The 24,608-nt window shown below is 47.2% G+C and overlaps 1 protein-coding gene across 1 annotated transcript in view; it reads right to left on the minus strand.

The window, feature by feature from the left end:
* Positions 1–587: 587 nt before the first annotated feature.
* Positions 588–24,608, minus strand: part of MORN3 (MORN repeat containing 3) — a 36,823-nt gene continuing 12,802 nt past the window's right edge. The window contains exons 5-6 of the mRNA XM_025177943.2: positions 13,405–13,589; positions 588–726 (exon numbers count right to left, since the gene is read on the minus strand). Of these exons, the coding sequence (XP_025033728.1) occupies positions 658–726; positions 13,405–13,589 (254 nt within the window). The 3' untranslated portion in view covers positions 588–657. The remainder of the gene's footprint in view (positions 727–13,404; positions 13,590–24,608) is intronic.

Raw genomic sequence — 24,608 nt, forward strand, 5'->3', positions numbered from 1 at the left:
GGCATGGGAGAATGCACCAGAAAGGGTCTCCAATTGATTTGTGACCCAAGAAGAGTCCCAAGGCAAAGTCCTTGCCCCACCATATAAACCCTTAACTACAGTCATCAGCAGAATTGCACTTCTGCAATACCAGGATGCCAGCCTGTATTTCCACTGATTCATCTGTACTGGTTTGTTTGTAATTTCTGGTTTGAAGAAAATATAAAATACAGACTTTCCAGAATGGGCTGTAATTTTTGTGACTGGAATATGGAAGTATGGACAGAGTGTCCATTGGTTTTCAGTCTACTTGACCACGGCCATCTGGTATTAAAAGTATCTGAAAATTGGTTTACAACCAGATATAGTTTTTCTATAATATAGTGTCAAGAGGTCAAACCTTTAATTTATTCATGGGCAGAATTATTTCTTCCTTTAAGGTCTCCTCAACTTTCAAACTCTTGAGAAAAATGGATCCTGTCCAAGCAGAAATAAAGAATGAATGTGTATGACAGCAGTTTTGAGGAAATGATTAATTTCTTGAGAACAAAGTGGACTTTGGTTCTGCTTTTCTACTTTCCAGGACACCGTCTCATATATAATGGATCTAGAAAGATGATTCAAATGAAGTCACAGAGTCTTGTGTTCTTTTCTCCTTTCTTTCTAAGCAGCCTGTTCTCATTCTTGGCTGTCGTCAAACATTGCCAGGGCCTCTTCTAAAACATCATCTGGATTGGCCAGTTCAATCTAAATGGAAAAGCACAAATAAGTTATGCAATATAATGTTAACTGAGGATTTATAAGCAGTGATTATTCACAAGCTGCAGTAGTATTGCCAGGCCTCATGGTACTACCTTAACATAGTCTACTGTGGACAAAGTGTAACCAAGGTCTGCCACCATCATTTGCATGATAGATGCTGTCAAAGTTGACAGACTAGGGAGGAAAACATTTTTAACAGGGGAGCTGTCAACAAATGGGATTGTTGCTGGCAGTGGATAGTATCAGTTGCTTCTAAGGAAGATGCCAAAAACCTCAGGATGGAAAATGATGGAATAAACTGCCTACTGGGAAAGTTTCTTTCCAATCCTAGTCAATTAGTGGTTCGTTTATCCTCTGGAATATAAATATCTAATTCTTATACATGCAACAAATTACACAGCTTAACTATGTTGTGGAAGAAAGCAGTTTCCTGTTACAATTCATTATTTTGTATTCCATTTTGTGACTCTTATTCAATTGTAAACAATAGCCATAATTTTAATAAAAAACAGGACTGTGTAGCACTTTAAAGACTAACAAGATGGTTTAATAGGTGATGAGCTTTCGTGGGCCAGACCCACTTCCTCAGATCAAATAATGGAAGAAAATTGTCACAACCATATATACCAAAGGATACAATTAAAAAAATGAACACATATGAAAAGGACAAATCACATTTCAGAACAGGAGGAGGATGGAGGGAAGGGATAAAGGGGGGGGGGAGGTAAATGTCTGTGAGCTAATGATATCACCTCTAATATCATTAGCTCACAGACATTTACCTTCCCCCCCTTTCCCTCCTCCCTCCATCCCTTCTGTTCTGAAATGTGATTTGTCCTTTTCATATGTGTTCATTTTTTTAATTGTATCCTTTGTGACAATAGTTGTGACTATTTTCTTCCACTATTTGATCTGAGGAAGTGGGTCTGGCCCACGGAAGCTCATCATCTAATAAACCATCTTGTTAGTCTTTAAAGTGCTACACAGTCCTGTTTTTTGTTTCAACTGCACCAGACTAACATGGCTACATTTCTACCATAATTTTAATGTCTCTTCATGATGTCTTTTTATGCCTCAAACTATTTGTCTAACTGCCTCTGGAGCCCTTCTCTATTTCTCTGTCCTCTCTTCATATAGGATTCAATATTTTCTATTCTATTCCTTAGATAGCCTAAGACTTCAGAATCGTTTGCTGTACATTTTCATTATATTGCTTGCTGCAGGGGTGCCAACAGCCTTGCCAGACCCTTGGGCAAAGTAGGAGGGGTTGGCCTTATGCTCCTGGAAGGGGCAAAACCTCAGGCAGAAGGGGCAGGGTCACAGTGCATGCAGCACACTATGCCAGGTGTCCACCTCCCATGCAGCTCTCAGAGCTGCCCAGAGCACAACATGCGGCACTCCAGCGACAATTTAAAGAGTGCGGGGCTCTGGCCGCTGCTGCCCCTGTAGTAACAGCAACACCAGCCAGGAGCACTGGGCCCTTTTGAATTACAAGACTCTGGGGCAATTGCCCCTTTTGAGGGCCCCCCCATTCTGCCTCCCTCCTCCCTGGCTGTGGGCCTGCTTGGCTGAGACACCCAGGTCTGGCTTTCGCGATTATAATTAAGAACCAAGGAGTGGGTAACTATTTCCATTTATTCCTTCAAATGTGCATTGCCTTGCATATGTGAGTCTTTACTTCTTTAAACATCAGGTTCCTCTGATGTCTTTTTCAATATCTCTAGTCTTGAGTAATCTAATTAATCTTGTTCATCCTTCTCCAAGTTTTGGCACCTCACTGTTCACTACTTTTTCTGTCATTAATTAATATAGTAAGCCAATGGAACTGACAGCCACCAGAGGCCCGGAGGCAAGGTATGAGAAGGCCCAGCTCTCTGCTCCCAAAAGGGGCAGGGCCTTGTGTAATCACCCCTTAATGCTGCTCCCGACAGTCCTAAGAGCTGCTTGGAGCAACAATCTGGCAGCAATTTGTAGGGACCCACGGTGCTGGGCCTCACTGGATTGCTGGGCTCTAGGGCAACTGACCCATTCCATAATCCCCATCAGCAGGCCTCTTATAAACAACACTTGTAGTGCTACAGAATTTTGGGCTACCTCACTGCTAACTTTTTATCAGGTTGAAATTTGACCTTTTTATCCCTACTTCTGCTCCTCCATTCCCTACAATAGTTTCTACCTCTCACCCCACATTCACATTTCTTTACCAGTTCTTAAGTGACCTAAGCAAAGGCTTTTTGACAACCCAGATGAATTGCAGCTGGTTCCCCTTTCTCCACTTTTCTGAATAATCAAAATACTCTGCTAGATTAAAGAGTTAGTTGACTTCTCCTTGTAAATTTAATTCTGGTGAAAAGTTCTATACTTATAGTGGAGATGGATACTTTCTCTTTGTTCATGGAGGATAGGTCCATCAGTGGATGGGATGGGCAGAGATGGTAACCCTAGCCTCTGTCAGAAGCTGGGAATGGGTGATAGGATGAATTACTTGACAATTACCGGTCTGTTCATTCCCTTGGGGCATGTGGCATTGGCCGCTTTTGGAAGATTGAAGTCCATTTAGCCTACTGTGTTGAGTAGGAACAGATCCTACAGTGGATGTGTTGTAATTTAGTTTGCAGGGAATTTAAATCAATAACTAGAGCTGAACAGCCTACTTGAGAATTTGAAAGTGGAAGGCAGCTTGGGTGAAAGTGATAATTAAATGATAAAATTCAAAATTCTAATGCTGGTCTATACTATGAGATAAGGTCAAATGCATTAAGGTCAACTTTTTTTCACCCATTTTGTAAAGTCAAAGGTACATGTCCTCACTATGTGCAAAAATTAGATGTAATTTGAAGTAATATTCCCAGAAAGGTGGCTACCATCATCTTTGAGAGTTATGCACTGTGGGAAGCTATCCCACAGTTCCTGCATCCCTTTTTTATTCTGAGTTATGCTCCCTACAGATTGGCTCGGGGTGCCTGCCATTTAGGGTTCTGTAATGTACTCGTCTCCTCCCTCTCCCTCCACTTGAACAATGGCAAACAGTTTCTTTGTGCTCTTTTTATTCCCCTGACTATCTGTACAGATGCCACAGCAGCATAAGCATGGAACCCATGGCGGTTCCCAGTGAGCATTGCAGCAGCATGGCAATCATATTAACCATAGTCAGCCTTATGCTGGTGTATATCCACAGTCCAGCGGAATGAGGAAGAATCTCAGGAGGCCATGGACATATTCTTCTGCAAAGCACTTGAGTTGAGCAACTGACAGTTGCTACCAGCATTCGACCCTCTGGACACAGTGGAACGCTGGTTCTGATGCCATCAGACAAACACAGACTGGTACGGGGTGGGCAAAAGCCTCTCAGCGGGCCAGATCAGGCCAGCCTTGGGTTTTGATGCAGCCTATGAGCCAATTACAGGCCCCAACCCCTAATTACAGGACCCACAAGGGAGGGGGAAGGAGGAGCTCAGCCCCTCCGCCCTGCACTGCTGCTGGAGAGGAGGCAGCATCGGGTCTCAGGCTCCTCAACAGGGCCAGCCTGGAGCAGCCGCTACTGCAGCCAGTTGGCCTGGGGCCAGCCCAGGAGGTGAAGCTGCTGCGGCCGTGCAGTCTGAGGCTGGCCCTGGAGGCGCTGCTGCTTCAGTGCTTCTGGGACTAGCCCTGGGCTGCCTGGTCACCGTAGCAGCACCTCCAGGGCGGCCTCAAGTCGCGTGGGTGCAATAGTGGCACCATTGGGGCTGGCCCCAGGCCATGGTGCCTCCAGAGTGGCCTCAAGGGCAGCCACAAGCCGCAGCAGCAGGGGCACCTGCAGAGCCAGCCCTGGGCCATGTAGCTGTGGCAGGGGCACCTCCAGGGTTGGCCACGGTGCCTTGGGGGTAGCTTGTGGCTGCGGGGCCTGCAGAGCCTGATCCAAGCCACGTAGCTGCAGCAGTTGCACCTCCAGGGTCAGCCCTAAGCATCTCCTGTTGCTGTGGGGCCTTGGGTCTGGTTGTGTTGCTGTGGCAGCAGCAGCGGCTTCTCCAGGGCCACCTGTGGCTGCGGTGCCTCGGGGCCAACCCTGGATCACATGGGTCCAGCAATGGTTTCTCTGGCTTCCAGGACTGCGTGGCTGCAGCAGCGTGGCCTCCCTCTGGGGTGGTAGGGATAGTGTGGCTGCAGCCGTTACTTCAAGGGAGCACAAAGCCAGGTAAAGTTCCCCCTTATGCCCAGACCCTCTCCCCACCTGCACCCCAATCCCATCACATCCGTCCCCCACAAGATCCAGCACCCTCAGCTTGCTCCGACATCCTCCCTTGTTCTTGTACCTTCTTTCCTGGCCACATGTTGCACCCTCCCTTGTTCTTGCTCCCTCCACCTGGCCAGACACCCTACTCCCAGCCTGCTTCTGCATCCCAGCTCCCTCCCAGATCTTCCACCCTATCCCTATCCTACTTGCTGGCAGCCCTGTCTCATGCACTGTACCCCCCATTTGTCTCTACCCCAGAGCCTAAGGAGGTCCATATAATCCACTAACTTCAGAACCCCGTCAAAGTAAATCTGGTCTATGGGAAGCCCTGAACCTCAGTTTCTCCCTTCCCTTCATGTCACCCCTTGAGGTTGTGGCACCAGCGGAGTGAGGTGTCTTAATGGGGGCCACATCAGTGAGTGCTGAGGGGTTTTGGAGTTTTTTTGCTTCTCACTTATGTGATTCCCCAATTGATTTTTTTTTTTTTTTTTTTTTTTTTGTAGGTGAGTGACCCTAGACCCAAAAAGGGTTTTCTACCTCTCCCATAAATAAGAAAACATTGAAACCTTTTGTTGGACATAATATTTGACTTAGTTTATCAAACTTCATTTTAAATAAACATGAGATAGTTAAAACACTTAAACAGTTTCATAATTTAAATTAAGCTGTTCTTACTAGCTGCAGCTGGTTCAGAATATAAGGTCACCGTACCCAGCAGGATAGTTCTCAACCCCGCCTCTTCTGCCCAAGGCCCTATCCCTTCCAGGTTGGCTCTCAGCCACTTTCAAAATTTGTGAAGTGGTCCCCTTCCAAGATCCTGGGACCACACAGTTATGCAGCCATGGGACAATCAGCAGCGGCTGCAAAACTTTCGCATGCCTAAGGCCTCTTTCATGAAAGTTTGCCAATTGCTTTCCCTGGCCCTGAAGTGCAAGAATACCAGAATAAAACCTTCTCTGAGTGGCAATTGTCCTGTGGAAGCTTGCAACCACAATGGCCAGTTGGGAATCAATTCAGAGTGGGGAAATCTACATTGAGGGCTGCTATGATCCAAGGAGCCATGGTAATCAATACCATTCTGCTGCAGACAGTAGTGACTCAAGGAAACTCGGAGGACACAGTGGATGTCTTTGCCATGATGGGGGTGCCCCAATTGTAGTGGAGCAACAGATGGAACACACATCCCTATCTATCCCCCAACCACTTTGCCAAGGTGATCTCGGTTATCCCGCTCACCTGCTAAACACTCCTTCATCCACACTGGTCTCCATGCTGCTACCCAAGGCTGCCAGAAGAGTGTCTTTAAGAGGGATCCATGGACTGGCTGGGGAAGCTGGTCAGGTTCCCCCACCCCAGCCAGGATTGTAAAAGTGGCATGAGTGCCGCCACGATCCAGACCAGTGGTTCCCCACCTGGGGTTCCCTAGTAGTCCACGATGGTACTGTAGGGAGTCCACAGAAAGTTTCAAACAGAAATTAAAATAAATGCATGGCACCTTTTGCAGCCAGCACATCCTTCAGCCCACGTTACTTCTCGCAGCTCAGGAAGCAATGTGGGTCGAAGGACGTGCCAGAGGCTGGCATGCTCTGTGCCAGCAGTCAGCAAGTCCCACAGCCTGCACTGCTTCCCAAGCTGTGGGAAGTAACGGGACCTGAGGGACGTGCTGGCTGCTCGCACAGAGCCTCTCAGGTCCCATGGCTGAGCGCGACATGCTCTGTGCCAGCAGCCAGCATATCCTTCAACCTGCACTGCTTCCTGAGCAGCCTGTGGGACATGGCTCAGGAAGCAGCATGAGCGGAAGAATGTGCAGGCACAGCTATATTGTTCGGGGGTAGGGGGGGTCCATAAAATTTTAATAGATTGAAAAGGGTCCATATGCTTGAAAAGGTTGTGAGTCACCAATCCAAACTTTTTCTTCTGGTACAACTGCCTCAGCTCCTTATTTGTATGCGGCACTGCTGGGCATCCCTGGCACATCATTTCTACTCCATGCACTTTGCAATCTTGGCAGAGAGAAGTGTATTCTTCTTGCTGGTTCATAGTTCTGCAAGAACAGATTCCTCTCCCCACACAGCAATGAGCAGGGCTCAACAAAGTAGTGACTCTATGCACCTGTGGTGAGTAGATTTCAGCTGGACGCCCTGTTCATTTGCAGCGTGCACATGTGCAATGTGGGGCTGGCGAGCGGCTTTCACTGCTGTTCGTCAAGCCCTGGCAATGAGGTCCAGGATCTCCTGCATGCTCCATGCTGGTGCTTGTCTGCAACTCTGGGAACTCATGGTCAGGTGAACTGCTAAAATGTGCTGCTTGCTCTGAGGTCTGTCACCACATTGGTCACACAGGAAATTAAATTCAAATTTTCCTGTTCATCTAGGGTATATTCCACGAGGGCAAAGGGACTTATTGGAATAGCACACTTATGAAATAAGACCAAAATAAGCTATGCAATTTGCTGTGTAGATTAAGCCCTAAAGAATAGTGGAGTTGAATGTCCTGGCCAGAGTGGTCACCATAGGACACTTAGGACACCTCCCACAGGCAAAGAACTTCAATTTTCACAATACTGCATCTGCGTTACCATCAAGTTGACAAGATCAAATTTAGCGTCACTTATCGTGAAAAGTAGGTGTACCAAAATTGATTTTAATGGCTCTAAAAGGCAATGGAACAGGCTTGGTGGTGTGGAGTCACCGTTTACAAATTTGACCTAATGCAGCTAAGTTCCACCTAAACTCCCAGTGTAGACAAGGCCTAAGGAATGGTAGGAGGGAGAACAGCAAAATAAAGACAATGGATTTCAGGAAGACAGATTTATAGCAAACTTGGGGAATTGGTAGGTAAGATCCCAAGGTAAAAATGTGTCTAAGAAGGAAAACAATTGGCAATTTTTCAAAGAATCATTATCAAGGGCATAAGAAGAAACTATTTCACTGTGTAGTAGTGTAGGAAAGATAGGAAGCACAGCAAGCTATCACTCTGGCTTCAATCTTTAATGACCTAAAATGAAAAAGGAATCCTACAAAAAGTAGAAACTAGGTCAAATTACAAAAGATGAATACAAACAAATAACACAGTTATGGAGGGGCACAATTAAAAAGCCCAAGGAACAAAAGATCAGACTATCTAGATACATAAAGGATAACAGGAAAACATTACATTACAAATACGTTAGAAGCAAGAGGAAAACCAAGGACAAGATAGTCCCATTACTCAATGAAGATGGAAAAACAATAATAGAAAATGTGGAAATGGCAGAGGTGCTTAAAGGCTTGTTTTGGTTTTTCACCAATAAGATTAATGGTGACTGGATGCCTGACATAGTAAATGCCAGTGAAAATGGAGTAAGCCCGGAAACTAAAATAGGGAAAGAAGAAGTTAAAAATTGCTAGTCTTCATAAAAAATAGATGTCTTCATAGATGTCTTCAAATCAACAGGGCCTGATGAAATGCATACTGGAATATTCAGCAGCTGAGCCATTATCCATCTACCATGAAAAGTAATGGAATACAAAAGAGATTCCAGAAGACTTTTCCATGTTTAAAAAGAGAAATAAGGACAACCCAGGGAACTACAGACCAGTCAGCTTAATTTCCATGCCAGGAAAGATAATGTTAATTTTTTGCTCCATCTAGAGGATAATAAGGTGTGACGTACTGGGGGTAACTTGCTAAGGCTGTGACAACCTCTGCTGTCTGGTCATTATGCAAAGGGGGCTCCAAACCTGTCTGACCAGCTAACCCCCATGGGGAGAAACAAAGGAAGATGGAATGCCGCCCCTGGCTGGGGGGCAGGGCTGGAGGAGAGTTAGTTAGTTTTCTGTCTGGGAGCATGGAGGAAGCAGCCTCAGCAACAGGCTGGGGGTTTTAGAAGCTGGACCCCCCACCCCATATCAAGGGGGGTTGAGGCATCCTAGGCCTGCCCTGTAACCTGGTGACATCTGTGCTGTGCTGTATTCTGGAGAGGCAATAAACTCCCTCTGTTCTACCGGCTGGTGGAGTCTGTTCGTGCCCTTTCGGGGGTGCAGGAGGCGGGGGACCCCAATGAGCCGTCACATAAGGTGATAAGTAACAGCATGGATTTGAAAAGAACAAATCATGTCAAACTGACCTGATAGCTTTATTTGACAGGATAACAAGCTTTGTGGATGAGGGAAGCAGTAGATGTGGTATATCTGGACTTTAGTAAGGCATTTGATATAGTCTTGCATTATTTGTTCATTCATAAACTAGGGAAATACAATCTAGATAGAGCTATTATAAGGTGGGTGCATAACTGGTTGGATCACCATTCCCAGAGAGTAATTATCAATGGTTCACAGTCATGCTGAAAGGACTTAAGATGTGAAGTTCTGCAGGGATCAGTTTGGGGACCGGTTCTGTTGAATATCGTCAACGATTTAGATAATGGCATAAAAAATACACTTATAGAATAAATTTATAAAGTTTGCAGATGATACCAAGCTGGGAGGGGTTGCAAGTGCTTTGGAGGATAGAATAATTCCAAATGATCTAGACAAACTGGAGAAATGGTCTGAAGAAAACAGGGTGGAATTCAGTAAGGACAAATGCAAAGTATTCCATTTAGTAGGGATCAATCAGTTGCACATGTACAAAATGGGAAATGACTACTTAGAAATACTGCAGAAGAGGATTTAGAGATCATAGCTAAATATGAGTCAACAGTGTGACACTGTTGCAAAAAAAGGAAACATCGTTTTAGGCTGTATTAACTGGAGTGTAAGCAAGACAAAAAAAGTCATTCTTCCACTCTACTCTGGGCCTCAGTTTGAGTATTGTGTCCAGTTCTGGGCACCACATATCAGGACATATTAGGAGAAATTGCAGAAAGTCAACAACAAAAAAGCAACAAAAATTATTAATGATCTAGAAAACATGGTGTATGAGTGATTAGCCACATGGCTGCCCTATACATTTAGGCTACATCTACATGGGCATGATTTTGCTCAAGAACTCTTTTGTGGAAGAATTCTTCTGCAAAAATTGTTCCAGAAGAGAGCATCTACACTGGCATGTGCCTTTGCGCAAGAGATGTGCTTTTGTGCAAGAGCATCCTTGCCAGTGTAGACGCTCTCTTGAGCAAGAAAGCTCTGATGGCCATTTTAACCACAGGGCTTTCTTGCGCAAGTAATTCATGTTGCCTGTCTACACTGGCCTCTTGCGCAAGAACAGTTGCCCAAGAGGGCTTATTCCTGAGCGGGAGCATCAGAGTTCTTGCACAAGAAGCCCTGATTTCACACATTAGAATGTCAGTGTTCTTGCGCAAGAACTCCCCGCCAGTGTAGACAGGCAGCAAGTTTTGGCGCAAAAGCGGCCACTTTTGCACAAGATCGTACCAATGTAGACACAGCTTTAGACAACAGCAACATTCTTCAACCAGGCATCAGCGGGTGCCTGAATCCTAGCAGAATGAGCAGTAATGTGGTATATGTCTCTGTGACGGCGCGTTGGGGTCCCCTGCCTCCTGCACCCCCGAAATGGCACAAACAGACTCCACCAGCCAGTAGAACAGAGGTGGTTTATTGCTTCTCCAAGATACAGCACAGCACAGACGTCATCAGGTTACAGGGCAGGCCTAGGATGCCTCAGCCCCCCTTGAGATGGGGCAGGGGTCTCGGCTTCTAAACCCCCCAGCCTGTTGCTGAGGCTGCTTTCTCCATCCTCCCAGACAGAAACTAACTCACTCTCCTCCAGCCCTGCCCCCCAGCCAGGGGCAGCATCCACCTTCCTTTGTTCCTCTCCATGGGGGGGTGGCTGGTCAGACAGGTTGAGACACCCTCTTTGCATAATGACTCATCCTGTTTTGCTGGGCCGTGGTACCAACTGCAGCCAGTGGGGGTTACCCCAGAGCCAGCAGCATAGAAACCAGCCAGGTACCCCCACTACGTCACAGTCTCTAATTTGGTCACTCTGTTATATGTTCTTGTATAGTTGGAGTCTCATTTCACCATCTGTGTGAAGATATGTATTGGACTGCTTGCCACTTAATCCTATCAGGAAATGCCCCACACAATCTAGGTGTTTTCTTGGATGATTTTGTATTATTACAGTAGTTATGATGATATTCTTATCCTATCCAGCATATAAAGTCCCCCTACCTCTCCCTGGAGTTGTGACACAGAGTCGAAAATGTAAATTAATTAACTTTGTTCATATGGAACTCTGAAACAATTTGGGCAAGGAAATGGGGATGAGGCCTGTGAATAACCCTGTCCTAGTGAAACCCTGTAAATAGGGGACCCGCCCTAAAAGACCGAATTGCCCTTATCATTTGAGATGATGTAATAGCTACTTAAAAGGCATTCTTCATTGGTATGGCGAAAAGGATCCTAAGGGCTCACAGGAGGGATGCAACAATCTGTTAATATTATAATGAGAATCTGAGACGACTTGGACTGGGGGAAAGTGTAACACTTGCAAAAGTAGCAGACATCATTCTGGGATATAGTAGCAGTGGAAGCTGTAAGCAAGACACAAATAGTAGTCATTCCACTGTACTCCATACTAATTAGGCCTCAACTGAAATATTTTGTTCAGTTCTGGGTGCCACATTTCAGGAAAGATATGGACAACTTGGAGAAAATCCAGAGAAGAGCAACAAAAATAATTAAAGGTCTAAAAAACATGACTTACAAGGGAATATTGAAAAATTTGGGTTTTAGTCTGGGACAGAGAAAATGGGAAAAGGAGTTATGATAACAGTTTTCCTGCACAGAAGATTGTTACAAGGAGAAGGGGGGGGGGAATTATTTTCTTTAATCTCTAATGATAGGTCAAGAAGCAATGGATTCAAATTGCAGCAAAGGAGGTTTTGGTTGGATATTAGGAGAAACTTCCTAACTGGCAGGGTAGTTAAGCACTGGAATAAACTGCAGAGAAGTTGTTGAATTTCCATCACTGGAAAATTTGACGAGCAGGTAAAGTAGACACAAGCCCTTTGAGATAAATCCCAATTTCAACTCTGATACACTTGTAAAATTCTGCAAGAATGGGTAGGAAGAAGCAGTGCTCCAGAGACAAATTGAGACATGAACCTCCCCCACCAGGACCCACAGAACTGAGACTAGAGTTGATATCTCTTTGACTCATCCCAGGTTTCAAGTATCTACCACTGACTTGCATAGAATCTTCATAGGAGGGGCATGTCTTAAAGCCTGAAGATTTAACATTCTTCCATAGCAGCTTCTGTCCCAGTACAACAGAATATAAGAATGGCCATCCTGGGTCAGACCAAAGGTCCATCTAAGCCAGTATCCTGTTGGCCAAAAGTGGTCAATGCCAGATGCCCCAAAAGGAGTGAACAGAACAGGTAATCATCAAATGATCCCTTGCCTGTCTAGGGATGTAATAGTGTATTCCATTAGCCAATTAGCAAAAGCTTATAAGTTAATAGACTACACACATTTCCTCTCCACCCACCAGTAAATTTTTTAGCAGGCTGGCCAGCAGCCTGGCTGAGTCCTGGTTTCTGCCAGGTCTGGGACCTACCCCCACTATGGCTCTGCATTTAAAGTGTATTAGGAGCCAGGCGTGTAGGCAGCCCAGCTCAGTTCCCCCTGCAGACGGGCTGCTGCCACCCCATGCTGCTGCCTCTGTTATCCAAGGCAGCAGCATGGGGCAACCGGAAGCCAGTCTGTGAGGGGAGGGGCCTGAGCTCCCAGACCCAGTGTGAGCTGGGTTTTTAAACTGGCTCCCCTCACAGACCAGCTCCATCTGGCACCCCGTGCTGCTATCTGTGATACAGAGGCAGCAGTGTGAAATGGCAGGGGGTTCTTCGGGACTATTCATCTGTCATGGGGGTGGGGCCAGAGCACACTGGCTGCCTGCCCCACCCCCGGGGACAAATGAATAGTCAAGTAAATGCTAAGAATTCATGAGGTTAATTGACTATTCAATTAACCGATATTTAACATCCCTACTCCTGTCATCAATTTCCAGCTTCTGACAAACAGAGGCTAGGGACACCGTTCCTATCCATTCTAGTTAATAGCCAATGATAGACCTAACCTCCATGAATGTATCTTGTTTTAGAATTAATTTAGCTTAATTTATCTAGAATTAACCTAGTTTAGTAGCCTTTTATTTTTCATCTAATTAATAAAAATGGTTAAAAAAAAGTTTATTTTTTAAAAGTTAAGCGGGGTTTTGTCTGGCTCAGTTATTGGTGACAATAACTGAGCCCGCCTAATTGTTTATACCCTGGGGAGGGGGACACAAGGAGATCTAGGGCACAGCTGGGACCCAAAAGACATCACTGGACAAAGGAATCCAATCTTATATGCAATGGGGCACAGACACATGAAGAGTGAGGAATCCATGTGGACATTCAAAGAAGAAAGAAATGCTACTGAGATGTATGGGTTAAAAACTGATGTGACAACTGTAAACATGAAAACACAATTTGAAAAGCTTAAATTTCCAAACAGCATTACCTTCGGTATTGGATACTGTGTAGGTGCAGGAGCATCTTCTCGTCCAAAGTCAATCATAGTTCCACATTTTGGAATATCTGCTACCCACACACCTTCGAACAACTGGCCTTTGTTCAGATAAAAAAATTTTCCTTGGCCATGTTTCTTTCCATCTTTCCATGTTCCTTCATACCGATTTTCATTTGCTGTAATGTTGAAATAAAAGATTTGGATGGACAATGAAAGGGTGAACATTTTAATTACATTACTAGAAATTAACCAAATTCAACAAAACATGGATAAGCTGACACAAATAAAACTTCTGCCTGGCTCCATCTATAATGGAGCAAAAATGTAGACAAACACTTATTTTAAGTATTGAATTGATTCATTACGCTGTATTCACATGCAGGTAATATTCATTTTCCACAAATATTCTAAAATACGTTTAGTGCAGAGGAATAGTAAATTTTAAACAAATATTACAGAAAAGTTAGAGAATGCAAATTCAAATCTATATTCACATTGGGACTATCACATTGAACTATTCACATTGGGATCCTGGCTCAAATTCTGTTCACTTGGGAAAAAGGAAGATAATAGGTGACCTTTGTGACTAATCAAAATAATCTGAATGTCACATACTTGCAGTTAATTTCTTGTGCATGAATCACAGGTCAAGAATATTCACACAAATGTGTGATTTGTTCATGGACATTTCATGGACAGGAAAATACATTCATTAGATAAATTACATGTACAAATTATTTGCTCAACTCTACTGTACCTCGTACAATTTTTCTGCATACAGCAGTAAGACTGTCTTTTTTTACAGAGTTTCATACTCCTTATTGTTTAAGATTCAGACCATGGCAGACAAGAAAGAGTGTCATCTACACACCGTACAGAGTTGCAACGAAAGGAGAGCTTTTATAGAGGTGGCATTAATTCTATGAGTATACAAGTCACCTAGAACTTCACCTCTGAGAGATGCTGGAATGCTACTAGTAGCACCATCATGATACTTTTACAACACACTGCTCTTGACCTCTTCTGTCCCAGCTACAGTGATTCTGGCCACAATACACCCACTCCAAAAATAGTGTTAATTTATGTCTGTGTTACTCATAACATTGGTTGGAGGCACCTTGGGATCCAGGAGAACTCCAACCTCCTTTGCATTTGTGATGATGGTGAAATCTTTGGGCTAACACTACAGAGAACATTAGGCTATTTGGGTATGTCTACACTACAGCACTAATTCGAACTAACTTAGTTCGAATTAGTTAATTCGAACTAAGATAATTCGAATTAGCGCATCTAGACTTAAAAACTAGTTCGAATTAGCATTTTGCTAATTCCAACTAGCATGTCCACACTGAGTGGACCCTGAACTGAGGTTAAGGATGGCCGGAAGCAGTGCCGGCAGGGCATCAGATTAGGACTTAGAGCGTGGAGCTGCTACCTCACGCTAGCCGAGGGCTGTGCTTAAAGGAACCCAACCCCCACCCCAGACAGACAGTTCTCAGGGTTTCCCCGCTTGCAAAGCAGTCCTGGCTTGGAGTGCCCTGAGTGCCCACACTTGGCACATCACAGCACTCGGCCATCTGCCCGGCTGCACTTGCCGCAGGCTGCCATCCGGGGGCGGGGTAAATCAAGGGGCTTCAGAAGAGTTTCCACCCCGAGGAGCCCACAGAGCCAGCCCAGTCCTCCCCACTGGGGGCTCGTACCCCATTCCTCCCTCACCCCCTTCCACTTACCCCTCCCTAGCCCCCCTCCCTGATGTACAAAATAAAGGACACGTGTGTTCAAAAACAGAAACTCTCTTTATCCCCAGAGTGGCCACCAGGGAAAGCTGGGGAGGGCTAGCCTCCCACTAGTTCGAATTACGTGGCTACACAGCCCTTAATTCGAACTAGTTAATTCAAACTAGGCGTTAGTCCTCGTAGAATGAGGTTTACCTAGTTCGAATTAAGCGCTCCGCTAGTTCGAATTAAGTTCGAACTAGCGGTTTGTATGTGTAGCGAACGTCTGTTAGTTCGAATTAACTTTGTAGTGTAGACATACCCTTGGGCACTTGGGAAGGCAAGCGTACAAGTGGAACCCCCTTTTGAAGGTGGCTATTGCACAGATAGGTTAGCAAAGGGAAACGAGGATGCCTAAATGAAGTTTCATCCAGCACTTAGGCTCAGGCTCTGATCCTTTCTGTTCTTGGCCCAGTGGCTTGGAGATTTAACAAAACATGAGACTGGCCTGGATATACCTATGCTAGCAAGCATTCAGGATCCGCTGAAATATTGGAGGTCTGATCTGAACTCTTTCCATGGCAGCTGAAGAACTATTGTTCATTCCCATGGTGTCTGTTGTACATTTGGTACGGTCTGGTTTAAAATCTTCCTGTAATGGACTATAACTGAGCCAGTAAATCAGTGTTATTCCCTAGATCATCCTCTCCAGGCATTCTGCCAGCATAAGCAATTTAATCCTCAATTGTAGCTCATCGTGACCGCCATTGAAGAACTGCTTTTCTTTCCCCACTGCAAAGCTTTCAGCACGTGGGCATATTTCCAGAGATTGAGCTGAATATAGTCAGCTTGTGGGCATCGAACAATTGTGCTAGCTAATTTTAATCAAAAAGAATCCAGCTTATAATCAGTTCCAGGCAGTGACAAAAGTAGCTGGGCTCTGAAACAGAGTAGAGAGCAACCAATGGCTCAGCCATTACACACAGGAACATGTGTAATTGCTTGAGCAAATTAATGATACAAAGGTAAGGGAAATTTCACTTGAATTGCAAAACTCTATGCAATAATTTCAATAGTGTCACCCTCCGCAGTGTCACAGGGGGACACATTGCACCCGGGCTCTCCACTCTATGTCCTTCGGTTGGTGGACATTTTCCAATGCTATGTCAGAAATGGGTCAAATTGGATATAATTCTAAAGCCCTTTTCCCCACACATGCAATGGTACCATTGAGAAAAACAATGTAGTTATACATATAGGCTGTGTCTAGACTGGCCAGTTTTTCCGGAAAATCAGCCACTTTTCCGGAAAAACTTGCCAGCTGTCTACACTGGCCACTTGAATTTCTGCAAAAGCACTGACGATCTCATGTAAGATTGTCAGTGTTCTTGTGGAAATACTATGCTGCTCCCATTCAGGCAAAAGTCCTTTTGCGCAAAAGGGTCAGTGTAGACAGCTCAGATTTGTTTTCCTCAAAAAAGCCCTGATCGCAAAAAATAGCGATCGGGGCTTTTTTGCGGAAAAGCGCGTCTAGATTGGCACGGACGCTTTTGCGCAAAAAGTGCTTTTGCGGAAAAGCGTCCGTGCCAATCTAGACGCTCTGTTCCGAAAATGCTTTTAACGGAAAACTTTTCCGTTAAAAGCATTTCCGGAAAATCATGCCAGTCTAGACGTAGCCATATATATATATATTTATATTAGAGAAAATGATAAACAATCACCTGTCTCAACTATAACATAGGCATGTCACTCATAAGCTTTCACACAGTAAAAAAATTGTGGCCCTCAACTGACAGTATGGTATTATCAAGGCACAGAACAGGAGACCTGGTTAGATTTTTTTAATGTTAAGGATTGCTATCAGTGGAAGGAGGGCTTCAAGTTGAATTCCCATCATCAGCAAAAAGAAGTGGGTCGGGGTATTGATTTATCAGCTTTGTTTATTATTCCAAAATAGCTGTAATAAGGCACCGATTAAGATGTCAGCATGCAGCCAGAAATTACTGGAATCTATCTGCAAATGGTATGTATATAATTACATAGCACATTATATAACAGTTACAATTCCAGAGTAATGTATTGAAAAATCCTTGTTTTTACTTTGGTCTTGATCATTTTTAGGTGACAATGGAAGAGTAAGGGTATGTCTACACTACAGTTTTGTTGGAAAAATGGCCAGTTTTCCAACAAAACCTGAATTATGTCAACACTGCAATCATGTTCATTCAAAAGTAAATCAAAAGAACAGAAAGGGGTTCTTCTTCGAGTGGCCTTGGGGGTGCTCCACTCTAGGTGTCGGGTCCATCCCGGCGCCGCTGGTCGGAAGATTTCAGAACCATCTTCAGCTGGTCTGCACATGTCCCCTGCAGCATGCGGCTTTCGCACCTTTGATCACGGGCGCAGACCAGCACTCCCCCCGCCAGTTCTTCTCACCGCTCGCCGCTTGACTTATCCCTGAAATGATAAATCAAAGGGAGAGACCCAGAGAGGGGAGGAGGGCAGGTCGTGGAGCACCCACGGGGCACATCTCGAAGAACCACTGTTACTACACAGGGTAACTTGTTCTTCTTCTTCAAGTGGCCCCGGGGGTGCTCCACTCTAGGTGACTGTATAGCAGTAACCGGAACACCAGCACTCCGGGTCAATTAATTATTGCCTGTAAAAGACAGGACTGCGGAAGCCACCGCGTGGTCTGACGCCCATTGTTGCACTATGGCATAGTGTCTCATAAAAGAAGTACTCTACAAATATCCGCTAGGGGAATTCCCCTGGCAAAGGCCGTAGAAGTTGCTACTGCCCTAGTAGAATGTGCCCGTGGATAAGAGGGCAATGGTCTGTTACGAATAGAGTGACATGTGGTTATGCAGAGGGAGATAAGCTTAGCTATGCATTAAGTGGAAAGCACCTGCCCTTTGGATCGCTGCGCTGTTGATACCAAAAGTTTATCTGTTCAGCGCCTGTCTGGTTCTGTCTATGTAGAAGGTAAGGGCACGTCTAATATCCAGCATATGAAGCACAGCCTCCTTATTTGAGGCATGCGACTTTGGATAAAAAGAAGGAAATACAATAGGTTCATTGATGTGAAACGATGAGGAGACCTTGGGCGTGAACGCCAGGTGCAATCGTAGCGTCACTGCTTCTTTTGAAAACAATGTGGGAATGGGGGAGTCGACATCATCGCTCCTAACTCACTGACTCTGCGCGCTGACGTAATTGCAAGCCAGAAAGTGGTCTTCATAGTTAGCATCTGCAGTGCTACGGATGCCAATGGTTCAAAGGGGGGAAACATAAGCGTTTCGAGTATTAAGTCCAAATTCCATGATGGTGGAGGAGGTCTCCGAGGTGGACTTATATTATTCAGACCCTTGAGGAATCGCTTGGTGGTTGGGTGTGAAAACAATGAGAAACCCTGTGTCGGACAATGGAAAGCACTGATGGCTGATAGATGAACTCGAAGGGATGCCAACGAGTGTTCTGAAGTCCACAAATGAAGCATGTACTCGAGGACCTGGTGTAACGGAGCAGACAGCGGTCGGACATTGTTTTGGAGGCACCAAGACGAATATCTGCGCCAGTTATCACTCCTCTTTCTATGAGGAATACACCTTTTTCCAAAAGAGCTCTTTTTTCGGAAAAAGGCGTGTGGACGGGGAGGAGGGTTTTTTCCCCCCCGAAAGAGGCTTCCAGAAAATAACACAGGATCCCTGGTGGTCACTCCGTCCAAATTAATCAGGACTCTATAGTTCCTGTCTCCTGGCCCCTCTTAAAGCTGCAGGCACCCTGGACAAGCCTTGTGGCAGGATGCCGGTCTGAGAGCAGCACCTCACCATGTGGCTCTCCCTGCCACAGGCCTTACCACTCATGGTTGGGCCACAAGCCCCCTGAGACTCCCCTGGCCCTCGCAGGGAGCAGCCCCAGGGGTCCCAGGACCCACCCAGGGAGACCATGAGGCAGGCACTCTCCCGGTCCGGAGTGGAGATCCTGTCCCTCTTCAAGCTGTGGGGTGAGGAGGAGACATTGCAGGATCTCTGCTCCAAGCGGCACAACACCATATTTTTGAGTGCATGGCTGAATCCCTGGTGGAGCACGGACACCCACCCTGGTCCTTGGAACAGATCCAGAATAAGGTTAAGGAGCTCCACCAGGGCCAGAGAGTGCAGCTCATGCTCAGGAGCAGGACTCCACACCTGCCCCTATTACTAGCTCCTGGGGGGTGGGGAAACATCTTCCCCATCTGTCATGGTGGACTCTGACCTCCAGATCCCCATCGTCGCCCGGCTGGACATCACAGCTGAGGAGGAGCAGGAGGACCAGGGCTAGGAAGAGAAGGAGGAGACGATGGACACCTTCACCCCATCCCTAGAACTGGTGTCTGTCAGCTAGGACGTCTCCCAGGCCTCGTCGGATGCCAGAGAGGGACTTTCAGGTGAGTGGTCTTAGTTTGTCACACACACAGGGCAGGGGAGGCTGATGCACAGGGGGCAAGTTGCGAGTGTCGCTCAGGGTGCTCATTGTGCTGTGGTTCGTGCATGTGGAACCACGTGAAGCATTAGTGTACAGCACGCGGACACAGCAGGCAGCTCCTGAGCATGGGTGGGATCCTGCTGCTAGGCCCAGGGGAGGCACCACACATCCTCCCAGCACCTGCCATGGCTGGAAGCAGGTTAGCCACAAGGGTGCAGGACAACCCCAGACACACAGAGGAGTGCCGCACACAGCACATGGGCATGCATGCATGTGCAAGACACCACCTGCTCGTGCAGGCAGCACTGCAAGCCGCAGGCATGTGTGTGGACCGTAGGCAGGGCTACTCCTGGCTCTTCTGCTGTCCATGAGGGGATCCTGTAGCAGCAGGGCTATGTGAGGGTGGGACAGCACAACCCCCTGGGGATGGGGCTTCCCCCCACTCTCGTTTGTACACAATGTGTACTAAAAGTACAGCCTTCAATTCCTACCTGCTTTGTTTTACCAGTTTCCTAGCCTCCTGTTTCCTTGGGCAACAGCTACACTGCCATTTTTTTTTTCCGGATGAAGATATGCAAATCACTCTCGCATTTGCATATCTTCTTCCTTATCCCTCGTAAATCAAAGTTTACAGGGTCTTGCAAAAGAGGTTTTTTTTTTCCGACATTTGGCCCTGTCTACAGGGGGCCAAATATCAGAAAAACCTCTGCCGCAAAAAGAATCGGAAGATGATATGCAAATGCAAGCGCAATCTGTGTATCTTCTTCTGAAAAAAAAAATGGCAGCGTAACCGTAGCCTTGGGGAAACAATTAGATGAAGACCCAGATAACACTGGAGATAATAGTTCTTTCTACAATGTTCCTGAACACATCATCTATTTTAAGAAAGAGTGGGATTTTTATTTTTAGATTAAATGTGATCAAACTCCAATCAAAACAAAAGTCCACCGTTCTATTTTTATGATGTGATTCCCCCTGAAACTTCCATTTTGAACATACTGTGTTCAGTGTTATTTCTGGATTAAGTTGGGGCCTGAGGATTGCTCATTTTACTGGGAACTCATCCCAATGAGCCCAGGCCTTTTAGAAAGGGATGATGCTTAAAACCACTGATTAACAAGCAAAAACAAAAAAAAGTTTATCCCTTTAGAGGAAAGTAAAATAAACACAAGGTCAGAAAAAATAAATACTAGAAACCAAACTTCTCCTTGTCAGATGCTCCAGTTAGAAAAAATGGTTACTTACCTTGTAACTGTTGTTCTTTGAGATGTGTTGCTAATATCCATTCTACTGGGTGCATGCGTGCACGACTCCCGGAACTTTTTTTACCCTTAGCAGTACCTGTTGGGCAAGCCTGGGGAGCCCCCTACAGTGGCGCTGCTATAGCCGCGCATATATACCCCTGCTGGCCCCCAACCCCCTTCAGTTCCTTCTGGCCGGACATTCTGACGAAGGGGAGGCAGGTGGGATTGGAATGGACGTAAGCAACGCATCTTGAAGAACAACAGTTACGAGGTAAGTAACTTTTTTCTTCGAATTCTTGCTTATGTCCATTCCACTAGGTGATTCCCAAGCTATACCAATGGAGGTAGGGTCGGAAACCTAGTGAGAAACAGACTGCAGCACTGCTACCCCTACAGCTGCATCCTGCCTAGCCCGCTGCATGATTGTGTAGTGGGAAGTGAATGTGTAGACCGATGACCTCATGACTGCCCTACAGATATCCAAGATCGGAACCTGCGCCAAAAAGGCTATGGATGACGCCCAGGCTCTGGTCGAGTGGGCTGTAACGGGGGGCGCTGGCTTTCCTTGCAGGTCATAACACACTCTGATACAAGCGGTAATCCACGATGACAGACACTGCACTGACACCAGAGAACCCTTCATCCTTTCAGCTCTGGAGACAAAGAGCTGAGAGGACTTGCGGAATAGTCTTGTTCTTTCCAAATAAAAAGCTGGTGCCCTCCTGACATCTAACGTGTGTAAGGCCTGTTCTTTCCCTTCCGTGTGCAGCTTTGGGTAGAACACCAGAAGGTAGATTTCCTGGGACATGTGAAAGAGGGAAAACCACATTGGGCAGGAAGGTTGGATGTGGCCGCAGGGTCACAGTCCTAGCCTCGAGAAGGTCCACCTGGCTAGATCTATGAACTGGGAAACCTGTTCCTGTGACCTCCCTCTGATAAGCCAATCGTCCAGGCAGAGGTAGACATGGACCCAATTCCTTCTCAGGAAAGCCGCCACCACAGCCATGCACTTTGTAAACACCCTGGGTGCGGTGGACAGACCAAAGGGTAGCACGGCAAACTGGTAGTAGTGGGACCCCACAAGAAACCTCAGGAATCTCCTGTGGTGGAGGGAAATGGAAATATGCATCCCGTAGGTCGAGGGCAGCATACCAGTCTCCCAGATCAAATGAGGGGATGATGGAGGCCAACGTTACCATCCTGAACCTTGATTTTTTTTCTGAAGGTGTTGGGTCCTCTGAGGTCCAGAATGGGGCAAAGGACCCCCTTGGACTTCGGGATGAAGAAGTAATGGGAATAAAATCCCTTGCCTCTGAAACCCAGAGGAACCTCTTACACTTTCCCCAGGGAAAGGAGTGCAGAAACTTCCTGCTGGAGGAGGAGCTTGTGAGAAGGGTCCCTGAAAAGGGACATAGAAGGGGGGTGGGAGGAAGGGACAGGAAAGGGATAGTTGCCACCACCTCGAAGACCCAACGGTCTGACATGATGGTACACCAGGCCTGGTGGAAAAGAGAACAGTCTGTCCGAAAAGGGTCAATCTATACTGTGGGCTGGTGTGTCGTCCTCGGGTACACCATCCAACACCCTTACTGTATGGCCCCTGATTGTGGTCCAAGCCCGAATGAGAACGCATCCTCGTATTTCGGGTGAAACCACCCCTGGTGCTGCGCCTGTTGTGGAACCTGGCACCCTGACCACAGCCACTCTGCCCCCGGGAACTCAAAGGGAGGCGGTGGTGGGGCGCCAGGGTGTGCAAGCCCAAAGATTTCAGGGTCGCCCTGGAGTCCTTCAGGCTATGGAGCCTGCTATCTGTTTGCTCCAGAAAAAGGCCAGTCTCCTCCAAGGGAAGGTCCTCCAAGGTCGTCTGCACCTCTGGGAGGATTCCAGACATCTGAAGCCAAGAGTTCTGGTGCATGACAATACTGGTAGCCATGATCTGGGCAGCAGTGTCAACCGCATCGAGAGTGGCCTGAAGGGCCGATCTGGAGACCACCTTGCCCTCTTCAGTAACGGCCGCAAACTCTTGCTGCGAGCCTTTGGGCAACCTGGCCTTGAACTTATCGGCCACTACCTAGGTGTTGAAGGCATACCTACTGAGCATAACCTGCTGATTGGCTATCCTCAGATGTAAGCCGGCCATCACATACACCTTCTGGCCCAGGAGGTCAAGCTTTTTGGGCTTCTTGCTCTTGGGTATGGGGCCCATCTGCCCCTGCCCCTCCCTCTGGCAGGCTGCCAGCACCACTGCTGATCCCGGTCAGGGATGTGAGAATAAATGTTTATGGCCTGCCTGAGGGACAAAGTACCACCTTTCTACCCCCTTCTGCATAGGAGGCATGGAGGCTGGAGTCTGCCAGAGGTTCTTGGTAATTTTTGCCACCGTCTTGTTCAACAGGAGGGCGATCTTAGTAGGGCCCTCTCCCATGATGATGTCAACCACCAGGTTTTCATCCTCTTTTACTTCCTTGGCTTGTACCCCCAGATTCTGGGCCAGCCTTCTGAGGAGGTTTTCGTGGGTCCTCGTGTCCATGGAGGGCATCAGGGGAGACGGGTCAGCCAAGGCCTCATCCGGAGATGAGGAAGACTCCCCCCTTGCCACCAGCATATCATGTGGGACCCCAGCCCCCAACTCCTGTGTCAGATGAGTCACTGATCCTGAGCAGGGGGCTGGACGACCTGCTTCGGGGGGGGGGGGCACATGTTCCAAACCAACTCTGGGGGGCTAGCCCTGCACTTAGACTCTGCTCTCACCAGCAGGGTGACTGAGGGGGATGACCTGCACCCTGAATACGAAAGCGGCGAGGAGTCCTTTGGCGAGGACTCCTCGCCGCTTTTGCAGATTCAGACTAACACGGCTACCCCTCTGATACCTGAATACGAAGAGGCCCCAGCCAACCCTGACCTCGCTGAGTCCTGACCCTGGGCCTGGTGGTACGCCCACGGGGTCCAGAACAGCCACTGCGGAAAGGGTTGCCTCTGGGGACACCAAGTCTGCACCTCTGGATGTCAGTCGGGGGCTCAAACGGTGCTGAGACCTGGATCGGTACCGAGGACTTGACCTGTGAGACCTGCTACAGTGCCTAGAGTGGGGCCTAGGAGAGGGACTCCACCTCAGATTCAGAGGAATACTCCGATGCTGACCAAAGCGGTGCTGCCGAGAGTTCCAGGTCCCTTTGGGTATGATGGGACATGGCCGTCAGCTTGTCTCAGTGCCTTGACGGTGCCAGAGGCAGCGTGGACGCAGAATCTGGTGCGGGCAGACTCAGAAGAAGAGCCACCTGTGACCTATCCCTCATCTGGTCCTGCGCCCCCAAGGGCGGTGCTGGCCAACCTGACTGGGCAGGCAGCACTAAGAATGACGAGGCTGAGGCCCAAGAGGCAGGAGAATGTAGTGCCGAGGGAGATGGCGGTGCTGCGGCGGGTGGTACCAAAACTGTCAGCGGAGCTGAGGCGAGCGGTGCCAAAGCAGGCAGCGATGGTGCCGGAGGTACCCAAGAGGGTTGAGTACCCTGTCTGTCATGACTGGACTGGGCATCGGAGCCATGTGGTGCCAGACTGGGGGACGTCGTGAGCTCAATGAGTTCCTGTGCTGCCAGGAACGTCTCCGGCGTCAACAGTGGATGGACCTCCTCCACAGACAGGTCCAGAAAATCAAGACTGCTCTCCCTATGAAAGCTAGGTCCCCTGCGGTGCTGCTCCTGCACCAGAGATGGGGGGGCACCCTTCCTTATGGCGTGCATCCCTTCCTGAAGGCAACCTGCCTCTGCATGCT

This window comes from Pelodiscus sinensis, chromosome 15 (genome assembly GCF_049634645.1).
Source record: "Pelodiscus sinensis isolate JC-2024 chromosome 15, ASM4963464v1, whole genome shotgun sequence".
NCBI classification, from domain to species: domain Eukaryota; kingdom Metazoa; phylum Chordata; order Testudines; family Trionychidae; genus Pelodiscus; species Pelodiscus sinensis.